The sequence below is a fragment of the Fundulus heteroclitus genome, chromosome 15, assembly GCF_011125445.2.
Source record: "Fundulus heteroclitus isolate FHET01 chromosome 15, MU-UCD_Fhet_4.1, whole genome shotgun sequence".
Classification (NCBI taxonomy): domain Eukaryota; kingdom Metazoa; phylum Chordata; class Actinopteri; order Cyprinodontiformes; family Fundulidae; genus Fundulus; species Fundulus heteroclitus.
Window position 1 is genome coordinate 24,511,991 of NC_046375.1, and position 19,620 is coordinate 24,531,610.

A 19,620-nucleotide genomic window follows, 5' to 3' on the forward strand; every position below is an offset into this window, starting at 1 on the left:
AAGTTTAAGACTTAAAAAAAAATGTAAATGTAGCTAAAATACAGCTAATCCAAAGAGCATATGAAGCAAAAGGCCGGCGCAAATAGAGACAGAGACATGCTGACAGACTAGAAGACACTTAGATGGAGCCTGCTGATTGACTCTCCAGGATGAACAAAGTCCTAGTGTGCTCTAGCTTTTTTCCTAAAGGTCCTCAGAGCTGCTCAGACACACTAATTGTCCATAATACCAACAGAGAAATAGCATTGTAGGGATTCTGGGTAATATTAAAATGATGATAGAAAATGACTGAACTGTGTCTGTGTTTTAAATGATTCTGCTGTTCATATCAAGGGAGACATCTCTAAGGGTCAGAGGTTAGGAGGGGGATGAGGACACATGGAGTACGCTACAGGCGGTTAGAGAAAATGTGGGAGTGTTGTAAAAATGTCACCTTTACTTTGGGTTAGAGCGTATTTAAAGCCATGGTTTGGTTATTTTATTACAGTATTTGACTGCCTTCACTTCATGGGTCATGGGTTGTCTAAGTATAGAGTGAAAATGTTTCAACCTTTAAACTTGTAATTGGTAGCCATATTATATTTTCATTTAGCTACAGAAAAATGACAACTTGGAGCAGTTTAATGAAGCTTTATATATTACTTAAAATGTAGAAATTTGCTGAGAGTCATGATTATATGCTTAAACATGAAGAGAAACCATTTGAATTAAATTAGAACAAGACCTTTCTGAGAAACTTTGTTGAGAGCAAAGAAGCTCCAGAGAAAGTGAACATTTCTTTAAAGTTTAGGTATGTCCGTCTTATTTCTAGACCAGCATGAATGCAAAGTCCCCACAGAAACTTCACAGGGGAGTGGTGGCCTAGTGGTTAGAACACAGAGCTTCGGTCCCACAGGTTCTGAGTTCAACTCCCACAAGCTGCCATTCTGGGTCCCTGAGCAAGGCCCTTAACCCTCAATTGCTCCCCAGGCAGCCCACTGCTCCCCAAGGGGATGGGTTAAGATGCAGATGTGAATTTCTCCATTGGGAGATCAATAAAGTTCAATTACATTATTATGAAACCAACCGCTTTACAGGGTCATGGTTGACCAAATATGCCACTAATTCAAACAGTACGTTGAGTTTTACCTTAGAAAGCTAACATCAGGACGCATGTTTCGTAGCACACATACGTCTTTGTCAAATGTATTGCGAGTAGTTAACCACCAACACCACTAGTATAACTGGAGTCGTTGCTATGGAGCCAAAAACACATTTCTTGAGGGTTAAACGCTACATGTGTTGGACCTGCTGATCATCCTAGCAGTTGATGTATAAAAACAGGTAAAATGGGCACGTGTGAGGAATAGAGTGGGTTTGACAAGGAAAAATGTGATAGTTAGAGATATAGGTCGGAACAATTTCCACAGCTGCAGACCGTTGGGTTGTTCCCAGTCAGAAGTGGTCTGTACCACTGAAAAGGAGTGGTGGTTAACCAGTAACAGGGTCATAGAAAGCTTAACGTGCCAGGAGGCATTATGGGGAGAAGGCAAGCTGGCAGAGTCAGTAAGATGGTTTGGGCCTTGTTCTGGGTGGCATATTTTGGGCCTTGTCATCCGAGATAATTGGTTTTACTATTTAGCTAAGCATTGGTGCAGACTGTGTGCACCCCCGTGTGTACACCTTAAGGGTGTGGCCTCCTTCGGCAGGATTTTGCACCCTGCCACAAAACAGAAAGGGTTCAGGAATGGTTTGAGTAGCACATCAGCCACTGTGGGGTTGGCTTGGCCTCCAGCTTCTCCAGATTTCACTCAATTCAAACATCTTGGGGACAAGTAAAAAAAAAAAAAAGTGAAATCCATGGAGGCCCCACCTCACAACTTACAGGACCTAAATAATCTGCTGCTAACATATTAGTATCGGTAAGCACAGCTCATCTTCTGGGATCTAGTGGAGGTTTTAAATGTCCAGGGCTGTTTTGGCAACGAAAGAGTTGTGGTCGTAATTTTTTAGCTAATTCCGACAGCAACACTAAAGAAACTAGGGGGCTCAACTGTTGTTGCTGTTGTTTGGGTATTAGTGCAAGGAAACGGTCACACTTTAGTCATATCAACTAAGTCTGTTGAGAGCAGGACTTAATGGAAGAAGGAAAATGGTGAAAAAGTTGCCCTGTAAATGCTACAGACTAAAGTCACACCAGTCTTTTCCTGCAGTTTCCTTCTGTTCATCCGGTTGCATCTATTGTCCTGTGGCAGAATGACAACTCTATCAAACTAACAGTTCTTATGTAACGCTCTCCAGCACTGAAAGATGCCGGATTGAAGGCAAGTCGTTATGAATGAGTTTGGGCTGTTTTTTTTTTCTTTAGGGGGTATGCCGTCTAAACACAACAATGATGTGTGTAGCATGTGTGTAAGATTCAGTGGGGGCTGGTTAGCATTGGAAGGAGAACACAATGGCAGCGTTTGTTTGAAACTGCAGTTATCCTGAACTGATCTGACATCTGCAGCCATTTCTGGAGAGCAGAATAACAGCTGAAACCGGGATTTGAGATACGGATCTCAAACTTATAGTGGAGCCTCACAATCAACGAGTGAATAGACTTGATTGTTATTATTTCCCCCGGATCCAAAGAAAAGAAGTCGGGGCGGAACAGAGTTCTGTATACGAGAGGAAGGCTGTTTGCGCCCAATTCTGAACTTTGCTTGGTTCTGTGTGTGATTTCACAGGAACTGGTGTGCCTATGTGGTGACGAGGACAGTAAGCTGTGTTATGGAGGACGGAGTGGAGACGTACGTCAAGCCAGACTATCAGCGCTGTACCTGGGGCCAGTGTCCCCGAGTGGCGTGAGTATCTACCTCTATGTCTCCACAAATTCCTCCTTCTGCTCCTAGACCTTAATATCAGTATTCATCCTTGCTCTTCTTACTTTCTCTTCTCTCAGTTTATATCCTTTGTTCATCCGCCATATGTTCTCCTTTCCTGTCTAGAAAACCTCATTTCCCTCATCTTTTGCCATTTTTATTCAGTGGCCTGTGTGATTACAGCTCAGTCTAACCTCTGAGAGCTTAGTTTGATTCAAATGCAAAGAAACTGCGGTTTTGGGGCACGCAGGTGAGTTATGGCCTGAGAGTGACCTCTGAGAGGGAGCTGCAGTGGATTATCTTGGACTGAGGTAAGTAACCTAGGTATAGTTGTGTTCAGATTAATAGCACTCCCACATCACTAACAAGATCAACCACTGTTTTGGGGGTGAAAGATATATTTTCCATACCAAATAATCATTAGTGGGTATAATTGAGTAGCAGAAAACCCACAGATCCACTATGATTCTGTGTTAATGAATCATTAATTGAAAGAAGGCCTGTTGGAAAATATAGGTTGTGGAGTTCATTCAGTTGTAAAACAAGTGTTCATTATTTAGGGATACAGGCAGCAACTATATGCTGGTTGTTGTGGACTCTGAATAAAATGGGCATAGTTCCAAGCATTTTTCAGAAGAAAACTATACTTCGATTAAAAGGTTGGTGGAGATGGATGAAACACATAAATAAGGAGAAACATATAAATAAGTGGCATATGAATAGGGCTAGCTAGAATAAGTTCGAATGATTTAATATGGAAAACAGATAATAAGCAAGATGTGGGAGAAACCTGAAAACAATCAGCTAATTAGCTCAAAGAATAGCTAAAATGGTCAAGATGAAACTAATAATTAGCTTCAAGGTGACCGAAGAAGGAAGGTCTACAGTTCCCTGTAACAATTAGAAAGGGCCGATATGAAGCTGAGCTATCAAAAAGAAGCTCCTTGCAATGTAGTTTTTTTCAAATGCAAAAAAAAGCAACATTGGCATAGGTTACAATTAATCAAAGAACTCATATTCATGGCTTAAAACACCATTTTTGGCCTGGGATCTTGTTGGGTATAGAGACTACATTTTCTCGGACGACCTTCAAACACTGAGTATAAGCGACAGTCCAGTGTGAAGCCTCAGGCATCATGATATGGGCATGTTTCTCATTTTATGGTGCTGGGTTTTTCTATCTCATACCAGCGATCAGGAATCAGCTCAAAAGAGGATATTGCCTTAAACCCAAGAGGAAATGCCTAGAAATGAGTGTTTCAGCTAGAGAACAGTCCCCATATACACCAGCAAGTGAGAACCAGTTTGGTTACAGAGTGGCCTTGCCAATCTTAGGACCTTAATCTGATATAAAACGTCAGTGGAAAGTAGTCTAATCACCCTAACCTGGAATTCCTCTTCTCTGGTGTCAGAAGTCAGTCGACTCCATGTAACATGGCTGTGAAACACATCTAGGAATCAGCGGTTTTTCAGTTTTTGTACTATGATTCATAGAAAAGCTAAAGCTTCTTGGGTTTTTACAGTAAATGTTAGGGTTCATACGGAATCGTTTTTGAACATTTTATGATTCCTTTTCCCTCTCTTTCTTTAGAGAGAAAACCAATTTCATGATTTCTCTTTATGTTATGATTCAGAATAGAATGTTTTGTGTTCTCAATCCTTTTGGGGGTTTTGGAAACAGAAGTTGTAATGAGTATTGGGAACTTTGCTTCCTTTTTTAAACCCAGATGAAGGTATTCTTTATCTGATCTGGCAGCAGGTTCATGCAAGACCCAAGTAGGCGATTTATAACCAGCATTGACCAATCAGGTGGGGAATTGAGGTTTGCTGGTCCTGTTTAGTAGAGGCTTGGTGAGATGAATAAAAAAATATGTTAATCTGCAGCACAGCGGAGATCAGCAGCTGGAGGTTAGAGGGGATGGAGAAGATAAGCAAACACGGACAAGCTCACCAGGATCATGGCACAGTACTAGTCTCAGGGTCTCCATGTTGGCGAGGTGGCGTTCTAGTTCAGTCTGTCCCCTAACCCACCAGGGAATACCCACACAGTCAAGTCCAGCTCCAAATGTGCTATAAATGGAACTTGGTGAATGATTTTTTCCAAATGTGGGAGTTGTGTGCACAAAAAAAAAACATTACTCAAACACTGCTTATGTTTTTCCTCTTTTGAAGTTCTCCCTCTGTTTCAGCCTTGGCCCGACTGCTTGATCCTCATGTCTGCCAAGGGCCTCGGCATAAACCCGGGCTATGCTAAGAATGAAGCCAACATGGGCTGCAGGCACCACGGTCTAGTCTTTCTCCTTAAAAACAATCTCTTCTTCTTATTCTGGCTTTTGTTCCTGGGATTCTCGTTCTTTCGCTCTCTTTCTTTCGCTCTACGGGGATCTACATCCATTCCTCCTCACAAGGATTTGTTTTTCCATTGCCTGACCTTTCTGCCACCTTCCCAAAGCAGTCAGCGTACAGGCCTGGTTGTGGATTGGCATGAAGAGGAGAGGCCCGCAGTGTAACCTTGCCAGCCTCCATTTGATGCTGCTTAAACCTTTTATTACTTTTTTCTGTCCTATTTACTGTGCTATTACTGCCACAGGGTGTCTCTTTAGGCACAGAGTTGAACGACACATTCGTGAGAAAAACCGCAGCAGTGGCTTCCAAATAAAACATTTTTACATATTTCCAGAGACTATTTATGAACAAGTTGTTCTGATACAGAGTGAGATAAGTGCAGTGGACTTCTGTTGGAAGTTAGCTGAGAAATAAAAGAATAACATCAATAAGCACTGATATTTTATATTAAATTATAAATTTAATATAAATTTACAGCCTTAATTGAACGTTCTGTGTTCTTCCTCAATATACAGTGTTTATATATATATATATATATATATATATATATATATATATATATATATATATATATATATATATATATATATATATATATATATATATATATATATATATAAAGATGATTATGTAAAAAAAGTTACTTTCATGATCCAGTTTGATGAATAATTTGTCCTTTCTGTGTGATCTCCAGCTACCGGACCTATAGGAGGCCAAGGTACAAGGTAGCTTACAAGATGGTGACGGAAATGGAGTGGAAGTGTTGCCACGGTTACTCAGGGGAAGACTGCCACCAAGGTCCTCACGGGACCGTTGACACTCGGGTCAACGGAGGACAGACTCAAACCACACAGACCGGGGGTGGAAAGAAGGGTGAGCAAGGTAGGCTGGTTAAAGGAAGTTAAAAACCAAAATCATTCCAAGTGAAAAGGGATGACTTTATGCTCCGTTTACATAAAAAAAACGACATTTCTTTTTTTCTTAAATTGAGGCGAGAGCGAGAGAATCCAGCAGCTGCAGGACACAATCACCGGCCTTAAAAAAGAACTCCACAACATGAAGACCACCATTGATGGCATCAACCAAAAGCTGTATGTGAATGTTGTCCATCCATCAAGTGCATGTATAACTGTGTGAAGTGTCATCACCTGCGTGCTTTCATTCTGTTTACACAAACCTGGCATGCACTGATATGTTAGTTTTTCTGCACTTCCTTAACCAAGCGTCTGAGCACGCTGTGTATAATTTACTGTGTGTTAATGTTTGTGGCTGTTGGTCAGTTTTGGAGAGCTGCTATCCTTTTCCACTCAAATATACAGACAGCAGGGGATAAATAGTTCATTCTGAACAAGATATTATGATTGCATGTAAATTAACTACAGAATCAGTGTCTTGCTTTTTGTCCACAGGATACTTCCCCGTTGCAGAAATGTGTTTAGGAAAACAATCCAGTGCTAAATGCTCATGTTTTAATGTTTTATCCCAGATCTGTATTTAAGCCCATACAACTCTACATGTTCTGGTTTATAGTCCCGGCCTGAATGGGGCAACTGTTGCCGCGGATTCAGCTCAGCCATTCATGAAAGAAACCATCAACAGCATCCAAACTAAGCTGGACCATCTCTACAACAGAACGCAGGTAATCCTCAACATCAGATTTAGCTCTGGTCATTGGCTGGGGCATTCCAACCCTTCCAGCGCATTTCTCCTCCGACCACAAGCCTCTCTTTTATTCATTTGAATGTATGTCTGGACTCACGATAACGCTGATAAATGAAATCCCTCTCCGTCTTCAGCTTTTTAGCAGGACGTTGAAGGCTTTAAAACTGACTGGGATGTGGGACTGTTCGCGATTTTCCCCAATCATGTCGAAAACCACCTGTTCTATTTGAAGAAATGCTACCCTAGAGCATAATCCTGCCATCGCCGTGTTTCACTGGCGCTCTTTTGCTGATGTGCAGTGTTGTCTCTGAGCCAAACATACCATTTGATATCAAACGTTTATCAGACAATAACTCATTTTCCCACAAGAATTTAGAAGCTTCTAGCTCTGGATGTTTTCTTTGGAAGAGAGGGCCTCTATCTTTCATCCCTACTTTTTTTAGTCCAGACATACAGTATGAACAATACAGCTGATTGTTGTCACATGTGGATCACAATCAGCACTTGTCAGAAATCTGTGCAGCTCCTTCGGTATTGCAGTCCACTTCTTGGCAACCTCGCGGTCTGCTTTCTGTCCCGTGCTTTCATCGCTTCCAGTTCGTGGAATGTCATTATTTCCTCCCTGTTTTCTATGGGCAGCATGTTATGCATTCATGACAGTGACATTAGGAAAAGACTGAACAAGGGAGACTTCCATTTGCAGCTGCATTGGGAACCGGACCCGTTGAATGGATACGACCAAAACACTAAAACACAGCAGCACGTCTATGAAGGACAGTATATTGCTAAGAAAATGGTCCACTCTTAATATGTTAGACTTGTTGTTGTTTATCTTAGATTTAATGTACCCAATTTTAAGACATGGTTTGAGTTATGTGACTTTTTTCTGTGTCCTGCTATGAAAACATGTAAAAACTAAAGGCTGAGTTTCGTATCATCTGCCACGTCTGTCTCTTCTGTTAACTATGCACCAGAAGCATAGGCCATAATCGCTGATTGTGTGATTTAGGTCCACGATGAGACGCTGGTGACCATCAACAACCATTTGGTGAACGGAGGTGGAAATGAGTTGGATGGTAAAGCTGAGACAGGCGGAGGGAACCAGCTGAACACGCTGAAGGAGGAGATCCTGACCGAGCTGGAGCGACGGGTCTCTCTGTCCTGCTCTTCCTGTCAGGTAAAACTCATTAGACTGTAGTCAAATCAAAAAGCCATTTAGATACTGTTGTATAGATGGAGTGTAGATGTTGTCCTGCTGTACTGCTCATGCTGTACTGTTTGTGATCCATGCAGCCTAAAGCAATAAAACCTAACGCGAGTCATGCAGATTGTCATACAAAATAAAATAAATACATAACTCTCTAACAAAGGTGAATCTACCTTTGATTTTTCTGACCATTTAAACAAAAAAATGTCAGAGGAAGTATAATAGTTGGGTCTTGTGCAAACTTTGATCAGTTATGCAATGTTTTGAAGAAACAAGATTCTCCAATATCGTAACTCTAATATAAGAGTTAAACCAATGATTAAATGGGAAAAGTGACACTACGGAGCTTTAGTGGCCTCAAGAATATATGAAAATTGCATCTATATCATAAGAAAAAACAAAATAAACATTTCTAGAAAACTGCAACATGTTTTATGTATTCATATTTTAAAATTTTGGACAAGGTCTTCCTGATAGTCATTTCCCTGTTTCTCAAACAATAAATTCCTCAATTTTCTCTCTTGCGCATTGACTAATGGCCTTAGCCCCTTTTCATTGCCATCCCCTGGATTTAAAGCCCCAGGCTTTGGTTTCCTGGGGTAAACCATATTCTGGGGCTTTTAAGTTTGATGCATTTCCATATGCAAGGGGTCGTTTATGTAAATGTATGAGGATGTTGTGAGGAAAACTGCAGTACATATCCGGTCCAGTGGGTGGTGGCAAGAAGACACTATAGGCCAAACCACTGATCTCTATTCACTGGATTGCTGATAGGCCTGAAAAACTGAAGTCACTGGCCGCCATCTTGCTACTCCCTACTCTCACACAATCCCATAGGATTTGGTTGCAACAACAAGCAGTTTTCTGGCTGTGGGAAAACGTTTCACAGGTAATTTTACAGTCAGTGGATGTACTAACACTATCAAGTACTGAGAAAGTCATGTGCTGAAATATTTTGCATGCTATATATATATATATATATATATATATATATATATATATATATATATATATATATATATATATATATATATTTAAACAAAAAAATGTCTGATATGACTTTCTCAGTACTTGATAGTTTTAGTACATAACATAAAAGTATATGGCATTTGACATTTTAAAAGTCTTAAGCCCCCTCTGAACATGAGAAAATCGTTATTCGATGCTGTAGCACACATATTCCTTAGTTACTGGAGGAAAATAGGGAGTACCAAGATGGCGGCTGGTGGCTTCACAGCAACGTGTACTACCAACGGCGAATCAGCAATCCAGTGAATAAATGGAGATCGGTGGACCAAACAGACAAAGGCAGACTGAGAAACTGTATCCTGCCACTCCAACTGCCCCGTATTAGCTGGGACCTATCGTAATTTGACAGGATTTGAAGGGTCCCGTACGGGACATATTGGATATTTGCGTTGCTCTGATCGGTGGTTCGATCAGCAGCCAAGCACTTTTTAGAGACAAAACTTTCGTTGTTTGTAATACGAGATAATTAGTGAATTGTTTTCTTTCAGGTGTGTTTCATGCCTGGTAAACAGATCACAGTCCACCAACTTAGGTTCACATGAACAGTCAGTCTTAGGTAAATATGTGCTTTCTGTGTGCAATGAAATTAAAGAGCTCCATTTGATCTTTAGTAATCCATTAAAATATCAGTCTTACAGAACTGTGGCAATTATTTTTTTATATATAAATTATTAACTTAAAATGCCGAAAACATTCAGAACAGGTTTTCACATTTCATTTCTGGTACTTGCAGATATTCCCCACAAACTTTAAAAAGTGCTTTATATTCACGCTGCAGCTGCGATGAACTAATCCAGTCTTCAGGAAATCACAGACTGGTTGACTAAATGCTGCACCAACGTCAGTGGAGCTCTGCTGCTCCCGACAACTCTAAAAGTCGATTGAATATACACTCAACACCCTGATGAACTGACTGCACAGATGACATTTGGAGGTGTACTTTCTCCGCTAAAAATAACTCTTTTCTTTTGTACACCCATCTCCTTCCTGCTCTTTAGTTCTCCAAGCGGCAGACTGTTTTGCCTTGCTGCACACAACTCCTTCCCAATAAATAAAGCCATAGGCTTGATGTCCTGCACTTAGACCCCCGACCTTTTTCCGTAAAAATAAAACCCTGGTAATCTGAAATTCCCCGTGCAAATTTGTCTCAAAACGTACGCTGCGCTTTTCACATTTAATAGAAAAGGGCATCTTGTTCAACAGGACACATAATCATTTTCTCTGTTTTATGGAGAAGGATCCACGACATGACCAGAGAGAAACTTTTCCTTCAACGGGAAACAAAGCAAAACATTTCACTTAGCAAGTGAATTATTTTCACCATTGATTATACAGTCGTTATGCTTTGCAACGTCAAATGTATGGCAGTGGTAATTGGTAAATGTCTTTGTATTGACCTTTTTATTGAGTTTGCATTAACTTGACGTCCCAAGTTATTGTCATATGATGATCATGTTTTCCTCCAGGCCGGTGTGGAGGACCTGAGACGACAGCAGGCTGAGGACAGAGAAAGGATCAGCGCCTTGGAGAAGAGGATCAGCTCCATGGACCAACACATCAGGCAGAACTTGGAAATCTTCCGCAGAGAAAACGAGCACTCCCAGGACTGCTGCGGCACCATCACCGACCTGGAGAAAAGGCTGTCGAATGTAGACGTGCGACTCACGTCCACTTCAGACAAGTGCGACAGCATCAAGGGGCGGCTGGATAAGGAGCTCGCGGGGACGGGTGGAGGAAAGGGACGGGTCACTGAGGATCGTTTTAACAGCAGGCTGAGAGAACTGGAAAAGAGGCTGAATACCACATTGAGGAAGACAGAGCAGAGGTGTACTAACACTGGGAGCAACCTGAAAGAAACCATCCAAAGAGATTTTACCCAGCTGAGTAATACGGTCCTTGGTAAGCTGGACGACCACACCTCTAAAATTGAAAACATAGACCTGGATGTGACAGATCTTAAAGACACAGTGACAGACCATAGCCGGCGTTTAAACCGGCTGGAGGGCATCACAACATTCCTTGACAAAAGGCTTACCTCCACCACAAAGATGTGCAATGAGACTTGTGGGCACAATGGAAAAGGCCCAGCAACAGATGAGACTGTAAAAACCTTGGAGTGGAGAGTTGTGACCAATCAGGAGCACATCAAGAGGTTTAACAACACCCTTAACAACCTGTCTCTGACAGGAGACTCCCTGATTGGCAGAGTGATCGACCTAACCAACGACATCAACAAGATAAAAGCTGTGACTGGACAGAACAGTGAACACTTCACCCGCATTGTCACAGAGATGGACACTTTGGGCAGAGATCTCGAGGACTGTCTTGTTTGCCGCGACATCAAGCAGGACTTGCGCTTGCTCAACAGCTCCACGACCGTCGGCCTCAACAAGTGCCAGAAGGAACTGGATGATCTGCGGAGGAGAGTCGACTCCGGGGAATCCACCTGCTCACAGGTTTGCTCCAACCTTCAGGAAGAGGTGGGGCGACTTAGAGAGGACGTGGAGGAATGTAAAGGACAGTGTAAAACCAACATCGATGACCTGAAGAAACGGTTGGATGGTCACACTTTCCACAGTGGAAAATTAGGGGGCGATCTAAAATCCATCCAAGGAGAGTTGGCTAATGTCATGGTCACCTGTAACTCCATTAATAGCTCACTGAAGGACCTGGGACGGACTGTGAAGACACATGGTACCACGCTGATAGATCTGTCTAACACCAACGACAACACCTTCTCTGTGGTAAGCTACTGTAATATTATCACTAGTATTAAACCTAAAACAGTATATTACCACATTCCAATCTTATTTTTGATTATGGATAAAATAGAGTACCCCTTATTGCGAGTAGTTTACTGGAAAATTGGGCAGAAAAGTAGTAGGAAAATATCACTTTGCCTCTATCATGACAATCTATGTACTTCATCTGGTAGGTATAACATCTTGGTCATTAACATCTAGTGTAGGTCTAAAGATCCATTTTAACTACCGCTCTACTAGAAGAACCGCAGAATTAAAATGTCACATTTACTTTTGACAAGATACTAATATGTTTGATTATGATCAGGTGAAAACTATTGCCTTTTGGATAGACCCTTTAAAGGAGCGATACCTGATACTTCACCACTGGGTGGAGCTTGAGCACTGTCTGTAGACCAAAACAAGGTGTGCATCAAGCCATTCCTGTCTTCATCTCGCTTCAGCACTCGGCACCCATTTCCCCTTACTCACCCATGAGCCTATTTGCAAAGGATAAATACACAGGAAAACTGCATCACCTAAACATGTTTAGTGAAGAAGTAAGTAACTCCTAACTTTATAACACTGTTAGCAAGAGAACGCTTAGATCTGACGGCCGTTCTCTCCGCCATTTTGTGCCTGGCGGTGGCCTTGTATGGGCAGGGAGTGGGTAATCGCTGAGTGGCAGCTGTCCACGTCCAGGTATCTGCACATTACGCACGCGCAGTCGGCACGGCCATGTGAACGAGAGATTGGAGAACAACACAGAGAGATAGTGTGTGACGTTTAACCATAGTCCATCTAAAAAGATACCTTTAGTTCTCACAAAGCTATTTTTTTTAGTTCTTTCTATCTAAAATAATGAAATTTTGCTTATTGCTTCTTTAAAGTCGGCATAGAACTGACCATAAGCCCATATAAACCTGCTGTAACCTTGAACCCTATAAAATGCTTTGTGTTCATGCTTGATTATGTTGTTCGTGGGACCACCAACCGCCACTACTTTCCGAAAACATTATAGCTTTGCTAGGTTCGTCAGTAGAAGGTAACTGGACTTAATTTGTTGATTGTTGAAGATGTTTCACCTTATATGTGAACAGCTTCTTTGGTTCTTTAACGTAAACTTTATTTAAAAAGGGGCAGTACCGTATTTAAACATGATTGTCCCATTTAATGCGCTGTACCAGGTTATAGCTTTTAGCTCATTTACATCATTCAATATAAGCAAAGAAAGCTTAAGAACGGTTAAAAATAATATTAAAAGAGTCAATATTTGGTATTTCATACAAGGTCATTTTAGGCATTTATGTCTTTTAATGTTGTCGAGCATGGCTTACAGTTCATGAGAACCCAAAATGCAGCATCACAGAAAGTAAAAACATTTCTTATTACCTATAAAAAAAACAAGTTTTAATACAGAGAAAGTTTATCCATGCACTGACAGTATATGAATCCAACACTTGGTTGGGTCTCCTTTTGCCTGAAATCCAGCGTCAGCGTGTTGCAGCGATGCCTGTATCAGACCTTACTAGTAAACTATCAGCTTTATTTATTTCCTGTGGTTGTTTGGCTTTATATATAAAAAAAATACATCAACTCTCTTTTCTGCCAACCACAAAATTGAATAAAAAAATGTATATAAATTTCCTCATTCTTGTCTTGCTTCAATGTGAAATGACCCATTAGTCCAAAGCTACTTTGTCATCTTGCATTTGAAACATTTTCCATGAAATAAGACGGACCACCTGTCAAATGACCGATCTGCATGCTTGTTTTTTATTCATCTGTATGACATTAAACATTGATTTTCTGTGCATACTGTAAAAAACATGGCTCAGTCAAGCATCCATTATGACTAACTTGGATATTTCTCTCATATTAATGCAGTTATGAAAGTATAGAAGTACAGCACAAAATGTTTAAGGTGGAGTGTGTGAGATGCCGCAGGAAAACAAATTGCGGCAAAGATCCAAAAACAGTCGGTGTGTGAAAAAGGAAACTTTCAAACGCATAATACATAAAGTTTCTGTTTTCTCTTTAAGGTGAACAACTTGCAGAAAGAGCTGAGGGACCATGTAGACGACTCCAAGCTTCAGTTTGGCAATCTGGGCAGAGAGATCCAGATAATCAGGAGCAACTATGTGACGGAGGTGGGGGAGTGCCGGCGGTCCAGTGACGGCCTGGACCGCCGGCTCCTCAAGCTGGAGGGAGTCTGCGGCCGCTTGGACTCCTTCACACTCAGCCTGGAGAAAATCAAAGAGGGCCTGAACAGACATGTGTCTGGCCTGTGGAGCTGCGTTAATGGGCTCAATGTCACCGTGACGTCCCAAGGAGAGCTTATTGACAATATCCAGAACATCCAGCTGGGCCGCGTCCACTCCAGGATGCACATGCTGAACTCCTCTGTGCTGGACCTGGGCAGGCGGTTCTCTGTTTTCATGGAGCAGGACTTTAGGGGTGAGTGTAGGGGAAAGGGAGCATGGGATTTCACTTTTGGCCGAGAGGACGCACTTATGTGATGGAAGGCATGTTTGGCTGAGGTTAAAATAGACCAAAGAATGAATCCAGGCTGTCAACGTTTAAAAGGATTCACTTAAAAGCCTATAAAGTCTGTAGTCTGTCTAAAGGATAGCTTCCTGTAAACACAAGTGTGAAAGACGCATCTGGAGTCTAGCCGGGTTAAATGTCTTGGCTTTCTTGACTTAATGTACTCATTGGAAAACCCCTCAGAACCGTTATCACTGCCTAACAGGAATTTCCATGGGTGTCTCGGAGCCGCGCTATCTCTAAATCGTCTATTCCTTCAGGTCCACCAGGCCCTCGAGGAGAAAGAGGCGAGCCCGGACCGCAGGGTCCTGTTGGACCCCAAGGACGGGTGGGGCCTCCCGGCAAGGACGGCAGACAGGGACCAGTGGGACCCCCAGGTACAGAAAAACCAGAGGGTCTACCAGTGATCGGTCATGTTGAGCTGGCACAGTGTGCTCCTTAAAACATAAACAGTGTATTGTGGGACTTTGTCACATTTAATCACACATTTAAATGTATTTTGTTAGGATTTCTGATAGAGACACGACGTAGTGCAGAGTTGTGACGTCAAAGGGAGATAAGAGAAGGTTTAAACTGGAAGTCGGTGTCAGGCGTTTCTTATCATCCCCTTTAACTCTGATGCAGTTGAATAAAATCCAGAGCAACCAACCAACCAAGGATTCAGGTCAGGGAGAAAGTTGTGACGTTTAAAGCAAGTTCGGTTATCAAAAATTATCCCAGATCTGAACATCTGACGCAGTGTGTGTCAGACAGGCAACCACCAGGCCCATGGTAACTCTGGAGGAGCTGCAGAGATCCACAGCTCAGGGGGAGAATCTGTTGACAGCAGGCCCGTATTAAGATGATGTGGTGCCCCTGGGCACTATACCCTAACCCTACCCCCCCGCCTTACCCGTGCTGTCCTCCGGTCAAAAACATCAGACATAATCAAGGGGATTTCAGTAATGTAATTTACTATTTCCTGACTTACACAACTACATGTAGGCATATGAGCAGTGAGCAATATTCAAATATCTCATTTTAAAATGTTGAAATGAAAAAAATCTTGATTTATTTATCATCTATTATTATTGTGACATCAGTGTTCACAAAACGAATAATGCATGGTCTTTCAACAATTTCAAGTAAATAATATAACAATTTATGAAAAATATATTTTTAAAGCATGTGTCATGTGGTGCCCCCCCATGGTTGGTGCCCCTGGGCACTGGCCCACTGGTCCTTATGGACAATCCGGCCCTGGTCGACAGGGCCACTATTAGCCATTCATTCCAGATAGCTGGTCATATGGACGAGCGTGTCTTTTACGTGTCCTGCGGGGCCACAGCACCCATTTGGAAGGAGGTTCTCTGGTCAGATGAGCCCAAAATGAAACTTTTTTGCTCTACAATAAAAATAGGAGGAAGTGAGGAATCGCCACACATCCTCCTGAAGATACCATCCCCCACTTTGAAAAATGGTGGAGGAAGCATTGTGCTGTAGGGAGGATTTTCTTCATGGGCTTATTGTTTGTGAATAATTGACAGAGCTGTTTTACAAAGTGGAATAGGCAAAATGCTCTATATGTGCAAAGCTGGTAGAGTCATGCCGTTAACTTCTTGCAGGTGTGGTTGTGTTGAAAGATGAGTGTTGACTCAGGGGATCTGAACGCAACCCCCCAAAAACCGCCAACCGTGTTTTACTTCCTTCCACTAAACAATTATCTGCCACTTAGTGATGGTCTTACTCATGAAATCCCAATAGAATACAATGAAGTTTGTGATTAGAATGTGACACAATTTGGAAAAGTTTAAGCGGTGGGAATATATTTGCCAGGCTCTGTATGTAGAAATGTCAGTGAATGGCATTGATGGACATTGATGTGTTTCCTCTTGCTTTCCAGGGCTCAGAGGAGAACAGGGTATGTGTTTTGCTCACTGAGCGGATGAAAGCCTTCACTACACTTTGTTCTGGAACTCTCTCTAAGCTCCTCTCTGGGTTTCTGCTTTATCAACAGGTCTTCAAGGGTCTGATGCCCACGTGCCACGCCTCTCTTTCTCTGCTGCACTGACACTTCCGATGCGGAAAAAGGGAACTATAGAGTTCAACGAGGTGTTTGTCAACGAAAATAATGCCTACAACCCTAAAACAGGTGTGTTTTAGTGCTTCGAGCCTTTCTATTGGTTTTTGACTCGGTTTATGGTGTGAAAAACTCCAGATGTTTTCTTTATTCTGGTTCAAAGGTTCTGTTTGACAGATTTAAACATGAGCAGTTGTTTTCACTATAATTACTAGTCAAATTAAATGAAAATCTAGCCACCATTAGTAATCAGAATAACAAAGTTGTAATTAGTAATATTGTCAGTTTGGGATGATTTACTTACTGTGTGTGGGTGTTTTTTTATGTTAACAAAATTAACCCTTTTAATGGAAATATCTTTGCAAATTTATATGTTATGCATTTTAACGGTCCAACTTACAAAATAATTATATGGATTATTGTACCTGGGGAGGGATTTTTCACTATTCCTTCTAGCACGATCTCTCCAGATGCTCCAAAGTCCCTGTCCTTCCTGATGCTCCCCTCAGGTTTCCTCTAGCATTTAGGTAAAGGGACAGAGACGGTCACGAACAAGGTTGATGTTTGTGTTAGGTGAGCCGTGTCTGGGATCATCTGGCAATATCATCTGGATTGTTATAAGGCCCAATGGCAACCCGTTTCTAATTTACCGGTAGAATCCACTGTTTTAGTTCAATATTTCCAGGTTTCATCCAGTTGATGATCCCATTCCCTCTTAACAAGACGCCCGGTGCCTTTAGAAGAGAAACAGGCCCACAAATGTTCACTTTTGCTTTGCAGAACCTTTTCCATTTGGCCACATTAGGAGGGTTTTTGGGCATGAACAGCCACTCCAAATCCTTCATTTTGTTTTTGTTTTTTGTCCGTTGAGAAGTGGACTTTACAGTCCTCTGGACCGTTCTCCTGCCGCATAACCCAAGTGCACTTGAACCTGCGGTCAAGAATTAATGGCCAGATATTCTCGTTCAGGATTTCATGTTGGAGAGCAGAATCAATCACAGCAGTCATCCAGGTACAGAAGCAGCAGATCAGAACCAGACTATGCTGCCACTACGTTTGACTCTCAGTATGATGGTGGGTTTTTGACATGATGTTAATTTCATATCCAATGTAATGGGAAGCTCAGATTCCAAGGGCAGCTAATCTGTCTCGCCAGGCTTGAGGATAATCCAGATGTTTTTAGGAAAATGTGAGACGGGTCGTACTCAGCAGTGGGTTTGGCTCTGGAACCTTACCATGGATGCTAGCTTTTGCCTAGCATCTTTGCTATGGGTAAATCATAAACACTGCCATTGAAACGGACATATCGTTCTTTTTAATGCCTCCTTTTCACATTCAAATCCTTCGGTTGTGGTCTATATAAAGTGAAAGTATAACGTGGTCTCTTTGGATGCCAATCAGGCACTTTACTCCCCGCACCCCTCCAAGTCACAGAGCGTTCCACTTCTCTGAACGGTGTGTGACCAAAATATGACCCAAGCAGAAAATAAAGATTTCTGCACAGTAACTTGATGGACTGAATTATAATTCTCTTCCCTCCTAGAGACCCCAAGCACACAGCAAAACGTTCCGGGTTAAAAAAAGTGGATGTTGCATGATTCTTTAACTGTGGTAAAGTGAGACCTGCAGCTCTATAGATGTTCTGGGTTCTTTAGCGACCCTTCAGCCTACTTTATGTTGCCTTCCAGGTTCTATTTAAGTGCTTAGTTCATTAAACAGATGTTACAAATAAAGTTAAACTCAGTTTTGAAAAAGCTATGATCAATAACAGTGCATTCATGATGTGTTTTTTTTATTACCTCACAACCTGGAATTAAAATGGATTCCTTTGCACCAAGTGATTTAAGAAACATACCTGAACATCCCTGCTGCTGGGAAACATCCCCACAGCATGATGCTGCCTCAACCGTGTTTCACTATGGGGAAGGTTTCCTTAGGGCCAGACATTTCTCGGTGGCCAAAATTTTTGTCTCATCTGACCAGAACACCTTCCTCCACATCAGAGAATCAGAGTCAGAGATAATCAGAGTATTTTATTTTTCCCCAATTTCTCTTTGGACACTTCGGTCTGCCTTTTTTTTTGTTGTTGTTTTTTCAAACCGAAGAGCCTCGGCTGCTGCAGAACCCTGCGCCGCCATCGCTGTCAAGCCTGTTTTAACTAAAAAACAGAAAAACGAAACATTCTGGGTAGTCGCCCACATGCCTTTTGGCAAACTCAAAACATCCCTTCTTATTTTTAACACTAATTAATGGCCTTTTCTGTCCATTCTTCCACGAAGCCCAGCTTTATGGAGCGTACAGATCCTCCAGTCTCTGCAGTGGAGCTCTGCAGCTCCCTCAGGGTTACCTTTGGTGTCTGTGCTGCCTCTCGGATTAATGCCCTCCTGGCCCGGTGTGTGAGTTTTTCTGGGGGGCCCTCTCTTGGCAGGTTTGTTGTGGTTCCATGTGCTTTCCATTAGAAGATGATGGATTTGACGGTGGCCCAGGGGAAAATCAAAGATTTTGTTTTTCTAACTACAGCCTGACTTGTTTGGAGAGCTCCTTGGTGTGATGCCTCTTTAAATTACAGGTTGGAATGAAACAATTAAGCCGCGGGTGATGAATACCCCTGCAAGGCATTGTAGGGGGAGGTTTGTTGTTGATACCTTTTTCCCTTAATAAATTAAGATAAATTTTCTAAATCTGATAGTCTTTTGCTGATATCCGAGCTTTTATCTTAAATATGAAAGTGGGAAACAAGGAGAAACGTGGAAGGGGTTGAATACTTTTTGCCGCTCTGTGCACCTATAAACACACAGACAATGCACTAATCCCAGTTTCGTTCTACAGGCACGTTCACGGCACCTCTACGCGGCAGATACTTTTTCAGCGGCATCCTGACAGGTCACAAAAACATGAAGATCGAGGCGGTGCTCTCCAAGTCCAACGTCGGCATCGCCCGGGTGGATTCGGCGGGATATGAGCCCGAAGACCTGGAGAAGCCCATGGCCGAGGTCAAACACATCCCCGGAGCTGTGGCTGTGTTTAACATCATCCTGGCCTTAGAGCCCGGGGACACGGTCTGCATCGACCTGGTGACGGGCACGCTGGCCTACTCCCCTGAACCTCTAACCATCTTCAGTGGGATACTGCTGTACTAGACTGGAGGCAGTATGATTCCAGAGTATGAGTTTGTCTTGTTGCGTT

At 42.2% G+C, this 19,620-nt stretch overlaps 1 protein-coding gene across 1 annotated transcript in view; it reads left to right on the forward strand.

The window, feature by feature from the left end:
- emilin1a (elastin microfibril interfacer 1a) overlaps positions 1–19,620 on the forward strand; it is a 39,503-nt gene that overhangs the window by 19,390 nt on the left and 493 nt on the right. The window contains exons 2-12 of the mRNA XM_012878104.3: positions 2,709–2,825; positions 5,884–6,071; positions 6,181–6,280; positions 6,720–6,828; positions 7,861–8,028; positions 10,554–11,831; positions 13,871–14,285; positions 14,636–14,752; positions 16,258–16,275; positions 16,372–16,506; positions 19,264–19,620. The exon at positions 19,264–19,620 is cut by the window's right edge and continues 493 nt beyond it. Of these exons, the coding sequence (XP_012733558.2) occupies positions 2,709–2,825; positions 5,884–6,071; positions 6,181–6,280; positions 6,720–6,828; positions 7,861–8,028; positions 10,554–11,831; positions 13,871–14,285; positions 14,636–14,752; positions 16,258–16,275; positions 16,372–16,506; positions 19,264–19,574 (2,956 nt within the window). The 3' untranslated portion in view covers positions 19,575–19,620. The remainder of the gene's footprint in view (positions 1–2,708; positions 2,826–5,883; positions 6,072–6,180; positions 6,281–6,719; positions 6,829–7,860; positions 8,029–10,553; positions 11,832–13,870; positions 14,286–14,635; positions 14,753–16,257; positions 16,276–16,371; positions 16,507–19,263) is intronic.